At 45.9% G+C, this 10,124-nt stretch overlaps 1 protein-coding gene across 3 annotated transcripts in view; it reads right to left on the bottom strand.

The window, feature by feature from the left end:
- Positions 1–4,125: 4,125 nt before the first annotated feature.
- LOC147179428 (protein FAM110A) overlaps positions 4,126–10,124 on the bottom strand; it is a 43,760-nt gene continuing 37,761 nt past the window's right edge. For 2 of the 3 annotated variants that reach the window (XM_086070285.1, XM_086070287.1), the window contains exon 2: positions 4,126–6,809. In XM_086070285.1, the coding sequence (XP_085926411.1) occupies positions 5,447–6,809 (1,363 nt within the window). In that variant the 3' untranslated portion in view covers positions 4,126–5,446. Of the gene's footprint in view, positions 6,810–7,559; positions 8,225–10,124 lie in introns of those variants that run through there. The other variant, XM_086070286.1, reaches the window with a different exon arrangement.

Below are 10,124 nucleotides of genomic sequence, written 5' to 3'. Positions count from 1 at the left end.
AGCACGTTTCAAAGCCAGATTGAGAGGCCAGCGCTGCTATTGTTTAGATGAGCAGATATGAGGAGCACAATGGCAAGGAGGATGAACAGAGATAAGCGGAGTCCAAGCGACGTGCTCTAACAACGTGCTAAGCTAACATAGACAACCCACTTTCGCTTTCCCATGGGACACACACACACACACACAAATATAGTAAAACAACAGTGAGATCCCATCTGGCTTAGTGCCTTAATCAGCTTATCACATGCAGAATGTCAATAGGAAGCTTTGACATGCATTAATGCTACTGCTTGCACAGGACTTGGTTCCAAAATCAGCTCCATCTCACTATGTTTACTGAAACGGTTTTACGCCGACGAGCAAATAGCAAATGGCTCCTCCAGCCAACTCATTTTTGAGTTTTAAGGTTTGGATCTCGTCACAATGGGCTCTTATTTCTGTGCAAATCCAACATAAGGCGCTGTATAAATCTGCGCGGGGGTGGCTAATGAGTTTCGATATTTTCGTAGACCCATGCAAGCGGTTACAGCATAGCGCCGTTGTGGGTGTGAACGGAGATGACTTCATTTGCCAGCAATTGACGTGGTTCTTCTCTGCTGATAGTTTTTATCAGGCCGGAAAAATAAACTGATTTGCTCGTGTCCTGCAAGCCGATTGCCACAGGCTGGACCATATAAAGTTCGTCCATTACATGCCCAGCCTACATCAAGCTATTGAGGTAACTTGGCTAACTGTGCGTATGCATTTCGAGCATTTTTTGAAGGATCAAATGATGTAACAGGCCCACAGCAGAATTTGCTAACGAGTTGGCCAGAGGCACGCAACAAGCACATACAGGCAGTGTGTGTGTGTGTGTTCTGACTGCATGCCAGGACTCAGTTGATCTCTCCGTAAATATGAACATATGGTCAGTCAGCGAGAGAGCAAGCACGAGTGCACGGCGCTGACGTCGATGATGCCCGTTTGCGTGCATTGTCCACAGAGAGCACAGCAGGCGGAGACATCCCGGGACATGTGTTCCATCTTACCCAAAAGCCGCCGGGTCAGAGGAGTCCGCTCTCGGTTATGTAACGACGATAATGTCATGGTGTGAAAACATGGGAATTAGATGATGTTTTTGCACGGCGTTATGAACAAGAGGCTCCAAATGGCTCCAACATAAACGTTTTGCCTGAGTATCGCAGATTGTTCCTGATATGGAGTTCCAGTGGGTAGCAATGTCGCCTCACAGCAATAATGTTGTGCTTCATCGTTGGCTCAGGCCTTTCAAAAACATATGACAGAGCATTTGGGATAGTTAATTGCTTCTAATCTCTTATTTTGTCATTTTAATTTAATAATCTGTTGTTTTTTCTGTAATTTACTTTTGCTTTCATTTGTCCTGCTTTTATGTTGGGTTTCTTTTCATTGAATCCTGTTTTTTAATATATATTTTTCAATTTGCCTTGTGAATAAATAATGCTACCAGAATAACTGAAATTGTCTTCGATATCAGCAAAATGTATGTTCGGGTCAATGAAGACTCAGTTGTCGTTGAGCTTTACAAACATACATTTTTGTTTAATGAGTCTCAGGATTGTCTTCATTCATCATTGTATGCAAAAACTAGAAGTTAGGTTATTTGCATGTTAGGCATTTAAGAAAAAAAATCTCTCCATGTTAAATGAAGACTCGAAATGATCTTGAACTCATTCACTGCCATAAATTCATAATAAAAAAAAGATTATTAAAAATTAGAGGCAAGAGGCGATAATTTTTTTTAATTGTAATTAATCGCATGACTTCACTAGTTAACTCACAATTAATCACAAATTGTACATCTGCTCTAAATGTACAATAAAAAAATGCAAGGTTTTCATACTCTTGTTAACAAAAATGGGGGGGGGGATTTTAAACTAATAGAAATAGTTCAAACAAATTTTTTACGTTTATAGCCGTCAATGGCAGTGAATGAGTTAAAAAAAAAAGAAAAGTATTATAGGTTAATAAAAAAAATTATTTGGTGTTTATGTAAAAAGTTAGGTTAGGTTCACTCAAAATTGTCTGTTGTGCGCTATAACTTCAGCTGAATTGACATAAATCAAGTTTATGAAAACATACTATAATTTAGACAACTAAGCGGTTCAGAAAATTAAGTGGAAATGGTCATTAGTAATAAAGAAAATACAAAAGTCAATTTAAAACTAAATTAGTTTGGTTAATAAAAAATGTGTATTTAGGTTCGCTGAAGGCTCAAATTGGTCTTTATTGTTTTCAAAAACAAGTGCATTAAGTTAAATAAATATTGAAAATTGGCTTCAATGTTAACTAAAACATACGTTCAATGAACTCATATTTTTCTTTATGCTTACAAAATCAAGTTAGGTTGGACTCAATTGTCATTGGTTAACAAAAACAACTTCAAGTATGTTCAGATCAATGAAGACGCAAAATTGTCTAAAATGTTTACCAAATTGTAAGTTGACTGAAGACTCGTTGATGTTAACAGAAACAAATCGTAGGTTTTATGACGGTTGAAAATTACTAGAAAACTAGATACGTTGATCGCGCTATTCCATTTTGACAAAAAACATTTGTTTAAGACTTTAATCGCTACCTTCCTGCCACACATGAACAAAAAGAAAGATTACCCCCTTGGAGGATATAATAGGAGAGGGAAAAAATCTGTCCCAATGCCCAACGTGAGACTGCAGACGGAATCATGGCGCCCCGCAGCAGCCACATGATCAGACCTAGCATGTCATGAAGGCTGTAGATCAAAACCACACGTTGGGATCACGTGTGCCATGTGATGTCATGGTGGGAAGGGAGTGGGGACTTTCGACAAGCTCTTCGGAACACTGATGAAGCTGGTGAGGACAATTCCATCTTACTGGGAAGCGCGTGTGATTGTCATATGAGGAAAACTATGCACACACATACCAAAAGTGTAAGGTTCTTTCGGACCCCATGACCCAACACTGAATACATTTGTATTTGTAAACAAGAGAAAAAACTTGAGTGTTTTTGCCTTGAGGCTCACCATGAACTTCGTCAGCTGTCAAAGGGGAAGTCAACCCCAAAAACGTTCTATAATATGTTCTTCATTTATTAATCCAAACGTAGTATTCTGATTAATGTTGCGGTGGTGGAAGATGAATTAAATAGCAAAATCCAGCTGTTTTATCCAACTCTGCGGCGGCCATTTTGCCACTTGCTGTTGACTAAAAACGACATCACAGTTGCTCAGAGGTCAGGTAACGACCAACCACAGCTCAGCTTGCTAATGTCACCTGACTCAACTCAAAAAACAGGTGAACCGTGATTGGTCGTTACCTGAGCCATCAGCAACTGTGATGTCATTTCCAGTCGACAGAAAATGACAAAATGGCCGCCCCTGCAGATGGATAAAAACGGGTTGTTACTTAATTCATATTCCACAAACGCAACATTAGACTAGTAGGGTAGGCTGCAATGCTACATATTGTAAGAAAAAAATTGAGGGTTGACCATGTTGTTTTATTGGGTTTTCATTAGTGATGGGAAAATGAAGCTTCATGAAGCACTTGTGATATTTTTTGACTCCCCTCGATGGTGCTCTTGGTTTAAATATAAAGGCTAGTGCAAAGGAAATTGATTACATTTCCACTGCATCTTTCAACCAAGAGTGCCATCTAGAGGAGTCAAAAAATATCACAAGTGCTTCATGAAGCTTCATTTTCCCATCACTAGTTTTCATATTGTCAGTTTCACACTCGTGTTAAATATGTTGCTTAAAACATTACCCATGCAGTTAATACGTTTTCTTATGGGAGCAAATGATTCCTACTCAGAGATGCTGCAACACGGCTAGTAATGGGGCCCCGAGCTGAAGAGGGCCCCGAGAGACAGAGGTCAGTGGCCCATATCAATGACAAAATAGCACTGCTTTAGACATTTCAACCACAACATGTGCGGAAACCCCCGCGTAAGGCCCCTTACTGGAGGTTGTTGGCTGGTGTCTGGTACAGTCGGGGACCGAGTGGACTCAGACAACCCACAGAGGTGCAGTGAGAACATGCAAACCACTCAGAGAGGGCAGAGCTGAGGTTTGAACCCAGAGAGAGAATTAGTTTGAATAAAAAAGGTCAATACAAACAACGTGAGTGTTCTTGAATTATGTTTTAATGAGTTTCAAAGACACCATTTTAAAGCGTTTCGGACCTCTTTGGGCATCCGTATTTCTGGGCTACTGTCACACCCGTGTGACATACAGTTTAGAGGGGGAATGTCCTGAAAAAAAAAGGTAAGATTATGTAGACGCCCCCCCTCATTGACATTTTCATCATTCTTGCACACATTGCTCCACTTTTTTTGTTCGTCTGTGTACTCTTATTTAGTCCCGCACAATTGTGGTGGTGAATATGAGTAAGATTGCACTTCAGATTGAATTCTTTACACGTGTTGAATAAAATACATTAAGTTACATTTTCCAAATAAATATTGGTCCATTTGTGTTAGTATGCCTAATATTTTGTTTCCTGAGACACGTTTTAAATCCTAGAGCGAACTCTTTAGTATAAAGTTAACAGGGGTGGGCTCAAGTCCTCTGAGGCATTATGAAAAACAAAAAAACGATTAGATTTTTGTATATTATTGTATTATGAACATTTGCGGATTAAGTGATCTGGGGATTATTACAACAGTTCCTCTGAGGTTTTGATTGATTTATTTATTTTAATTGCATGACATGCTGCATAAAAAGCTCTCGCGGGCGTTATGACGCCCACCCCTAATCGAACCCTTGTGTGCGAAAGGGAAAATCTTTCTCGTGCTACTTGTTTTTCATTTTAGCAGGTCTGTGCTGGGACATGTGAGGTAAACACGATTTATCCGGCAGCCTAATCCCAAAAATGAGTGTGTGTGTGTGTGTGTGTGTGTCAGATCTGAAACACACACAAATATAAGCTGCTAGCATATTGATGCTAACTGCCTAGAAAATGTGTAAAAAAAAGTACATGTGAGTACATGTGTTCTTTGTTGACATAAAGTGCCAAATGTACATACACATTACACTTGCATGCCAACACAAACGAGTACAGTAAGAGTCTTGCAGCCAAAGGTGATTTTGAAAAATACAAAACATGTTCATGGAAGCTTTTTTTGTGACTTTCACAGCATTAGCGAGGTTCTTTCCGCTACACTCACACGCAGATTCACACGAAGAACAGTACCGTCCGTGCCTTTGCATGAGGAAACATCCTCGTCAGGCTATTATTGCTTTCAGATACAACGTAACATTGTTCAAGTTAAAAAGGGGGGGAAGTGGACTTGCAGAGCAAGTTGCAAGTTCCTCAAAAGTCTCCAAATGTGAAATGCCAGTCTCCATCGGAAAAAGATGAAAAAGTCGGACGTAAGGCCACAAAAGATGAAAAGACTGACTTCACTTCTTCATATAAATACAACAACAAAAAAGTGGCGTTTTATTCTACACGTTCGAAACAGCGCTGTTAGTGTCTCGTGCGTGTCGGATGCCGTAGAGCCACTTGATGACTCGGGCGTTCCTCTCGATGACGGAGATGCCGTACGGAACGCGCTCGTTGGCTGCGGCGGGCCCATCCCCGTCCTCGTAGTCCTCCCGCCCTCTGTCGGCCTCGTCCCCGCACTCCGAGCTGGGCGTGCTGACGCTGCGGAGCTTGGAGATGGACACAATGTCCGAGTTGGCCCTGGTGAAGCGCTCCACTCCGCCCATGCCCTCCACCTCGTCGGGATCCAGCCCGCAGTAGTTGAAGAAGCGCTCCAGGTCGGCCGTGGCGCGGGAATAGCGGTCGCTCAGGTCCGACTTGGAGCGGTGCAACGCCGGGTGCTTACGAGCTGAGCCCTTGGAGCTGGCGTTGGACAGGCGGGTGAAGGCGGGGGACGCGGGCGGGATCATACCCGCGCGGACCAGCATGGGGCTGGGCGGCAGGTATGAAGGGGGCGAGGGCGTGGTTCGTTTGGTGGTGTTGGATTGGGATGGAGGCGGGTTCTGGGGGCCCGGCGGAGGTGGCGGGGGGACTTGTGGGTGTGCTACTTGACCTTGGGCAGTTTGTCTGGGCCTGAGTAAGGGCCGCTGGGGCTTCCTAATTTCTGCATGGGGCCGAACGTCCACCCTGCGTACCGTGACGGCATTAGGAGAGACGTAGGCCGACGGGACGAAAATGCGGGGCGTCCGTGACGGGACAGGGGGAGGACGATGGCTGGGGTTGAGTGGGGAGGACGTGCAGGAAGAGGTGGACGAGGAGGTGGCGACGCTGCGCGGTTTTAGGTTGTTGAGCAGTCGGCTGCTCTTCTCGTGCTCCACTGACAAGCTGCTGCCGATGCTCTTCGTGCCCGAGGAAGGAGACGAGGACGAGGGGGAGGTGGAGGACGACGATTGGGAGGAGGGCAGTGGGCCGTCGCACACGTCGTTGATGAGGTTGTTCAAAATATCCAAATTGAGAGGCGGGCCTCGTCTCCCTCCCGGACCATCTCTCACCACCACGTTAGCGGGACAGCGTGGACTTTTCCGGGCAGGGGGGGTGCCCATGTGGCACTGCAGAATCATGGCCGGGGGCACGAGGGGTTTGCGGATGATGGGCGGCTTGACCGGCGCCTGCCGCGTCAGCGCCACCTGCTGGCTCTTGACGTACTTGGCCTTGTCCGCCTCCAGACGCTCCACGGCGCTCAGCTTGCGGCTAGCCGGCTCGGCCTGGCGCCGAAAGTAGTCAGGCCCCTTGGTGAGTATCCTGAAGGACATGGCGGAGGTGAAGGGAGCCCCGACCAGGCGACCGTCGGACGGCCGCAGGGTCTCCACTGGCATGCTGGCGGAGCTGAGAGACAGCAAGAAGACTTGGCTTTAGTCACAAGCTTTCTGAATTTGAATATCAGAGCAGAATGGTCACAGTTTTGACGTTCAGGGTTCAAATCCTGGCTTAAGCCAGGTGCTCAGTCTTCCTCAAACAGTTCATCCCCAAAACATGCTTGTTAGGTTTATTGGAGACAAAAAAATGGCCACTGATGTGATTCAGCATGAATAATTGTCTTTTATTGATTATCTGGAAACTAGTCCAATGTGCATCTCGCCTCGGACCCAAAGTCAGCTGAGAAAGGTTCTGACCCGCCAGTGACATCAATGACCACAAGGGTTGTCTGCAGTGCTCCAATTTCTAGCCCTCAGTCTCATAAAACTTGTCTCCTCCCCAGCCGAGAGGCACACATGGACAAGTAAACAATCACGCAGATGGACAATTTGAAAATCAAGTCAATTTACCCAAAATGCAACAGCAACAGCATGTTTTTGGAATGCTGGACAGCGTAATTGCAAGCACGCAGAGAAAATGCCAAGTCCACACAGGAGCAGACATTCGAACCCCGAACCTCACAACTGCAAATCAGACGTGCTAACCACTTGTCTGCCGTGCTGTTGGTTAAAGATTCTTGTCGCGACAGACAAAAGTGAGGCATTAATGGACAATGAAGCTCCCACATGTCCTCTCGCAGCTTGAAAATCACTCTTTTGTACTTTTGTCTTCCCTTGCAACCCTCCCCCTCCCCCCTCCAAGCCCATTTAACATGCTTACCGCTCTCTATGCTGATGTTCTCACCCCTCTTTCACTTCTCCCCTTCTTCCCCCCCAAGTCCGGCCTCAGTAAACGGCTTCTCCGAGGACAGGGTCGGGGTCAAATTCCACATTGGGCCCGGCAAGGACACCGCTGACGGGCTTGGCGGCGACCCAAATGGAGGGTTAAGCCGTCTATCGGGGTCACTGGTCAGACTCTTCAAGCAGAGATCAGCTGAGGTGGATCAGCCGGCGAACAACAAAATCCCCAAGTCAACGTGTCCAGATGTGACCCGAGACAAACTCCATTCCTGATAAGTGGAAGAAAAGTCCAAATCAAATGCCTATGGAAGTCTATTCCTCTCGCTGAGAAAGGCACGCACGCACACACACATACACACACTCTCCCTTTCACACACTCTGGCAGCCAGTCGGGACTCTCCTCAGTACTGAAGTGGAGCAGACATCATGGCACTTAATACCACGTCTGGCTACTACAGCCCTCCAATCATACGGCAGGCCTTGGACCTCAGTGTCACACGGGGCGGAGTTAGAGGCGGGAATCGCGCATTCATTGGTTTACCTCAGAAGTCATCCTGACCAATCAGACCCCTCCCCCCATGTGAGAACAACAGAGCACCGAGGGAGGGATTTCATTCAAATGAAAATTCTTTGAATGGGAGAAAGTGTGTGTATGTGGTTTGGGGGGGGGGGGGGGGGGGGTCAACGGGCAAAACAGCTGCAAATGGCCTTTTATGAACAACGACTAGCATTAAAAACGTGTGCATAATAGTTCCTTTTCTACAGAGGATTGTGTCATTATTTTTGTTCGGTTGTAAACAGACTGTAATCTAGCTACTTTTCAGCAGGCAACTACCAAGAGTCGTAAAAGTTTCTGCCTACTCTGTTTTGCAAAACTCAACATCACTTTTTACATCAATCAACTCAGTGAAATCAGCATTTTTTTTCCTCCCTCCTTCCCGTCCGTCTCAATCCACACATTTTTTAATTTGTCTTTCTTATAGCTCAACACGTGACCGTTTTCTCCCCTAGCTCTCGCACCTCATCAGCTCAAAGTCAGATCAGCAGCAGCAGAAAGAGCAACAGCAAGCTTGACAGAACGCTTGCCTGCACGCACACGCAGACATACAGGCAGATTTGCGTGAAGCCTGAAGCCAAGGAGGATTTGAATAATTTAATCTTGAAACGGAATCATCTCAACTATTTCTCAAGGAGCAGGATTCTCAAGTGCGCAAACATTCAGTTGCAAAAGAACTAAACGCTAATTGGTAGGCACACAGAGGAGATGCCGGCATTACAGCTGGGCCAATCAAAGGGCTTAGACGCACTCCATCTGCTCAGGAGGAAACGAGATCAAACGGCCAAGTTTATTATGTAACTTGAGTCAATAAACATGGAACCTTATCTTTTCACCCTTTCTGGCACGAAGACGCCACCAAAACGCTCTGGTCCTTTAAGACCCCATGTTCGTTTAGCTAGCTAGCTTTAGCCTCAGGTAACAGCTGGCTGGTGTGACAGCAAACGGCAGCCGAATGGAAGATTCCGGTAAAGGTCCTACAAGAAGAGGCTCGATGTGGGGTTGAGGAACAATGTTGTCTCTACTCTTTATGATGCCGCCTTTGTGGAGAACTGTGCTTTATGATGTTTGCAAATCTTGATTGACCTGGAACTTTCGTGACATCACTCTTGGGTCTTCCTATTATGAGATCTGTTAAGGCCTAGATACACCAATCCGACGTCGGCCAAATGTGACCGACGCGTCGGCGCAGGCATCGCCACGTCGCGTAGAAAAATGACGTAAATACACACCGCACCGACTATTACGTAACTTCAGAGCATGCGCGAGAAGTAATTCCCGTCTGTCCCATCGGCGGTGGTAGTCATTATTCCTAAAGGCAACTGGCAACCTCTTTACGGGGGCGGGATATAAAAATGTAAACAACTCATACCGATGTTGGCAGCGGCGCCGGGGTAAACGGCGGCCAGCTGGTGAGGCAAAAACAGGTGCTGGAACAAGCTTTGTACTCTTCTCGTTCCCGAACACATGAATGCACTCCGTTGTGGCGTATCCTGGACCCTGTCGACTCCTTGGCTGCTACCGATTGTCGGTTCACCCGAAAAGCTTCGGCCATGCTGCCCTCCGCGTTTTGGACGTGGTGCCGACCTCCAACTTCTGAAGGAGCTTCCTCGAGACAGCCGGATGGAAAGGCCATGCACCCCCTGCTGCTCCCACAAGGAACACGCTGTTAAATGCGCGGCCATTGACAAATTGTTTATTTTGAGGGAGTTTTTCCTTTCCAATAACTTGGATTTCCTCTGCCTGACAAAGACCTGGACTGTCGCTGGTGAGTCCACCGCTATGATTCAATTACTATACCGCCTGGCTGTGCTTACTTGGACGCTACGAGGTGGAGGAATGGCGATTATTTAAAAAACAAAAAACTAATTTAAATGTAAACGATGTCTATTTACCACATCGATCACAGCTTTGAAGCCACGTTCTTTGAAGTCGGCCAAACTGTCACTGTGCTATTGTATTTACTGACCTCCAAAATACAATAAGGAC

This window comes from Leptonotus elevatus, chromosome 2, assembly GCF_054856555.1.
Source record: "Leptonotus elevatus isolate MCC_2025b chromosome 2, RoL_Lele_1.0, whole genome shotgun sequence".
Taxonomy (NCBI): domain Eukaryota; kingdom Metazoa; phylum Chordata; class Actinopteri; order Syngnathiformes; family Syngnathidae; genus Leptonotus; species Leptonotus elevatus.
The sequence above is the reverse complement of the archived record's forward strand: the minus strand, read 5'-3'. Positions and strand labels throughout refer to the sequence as shown.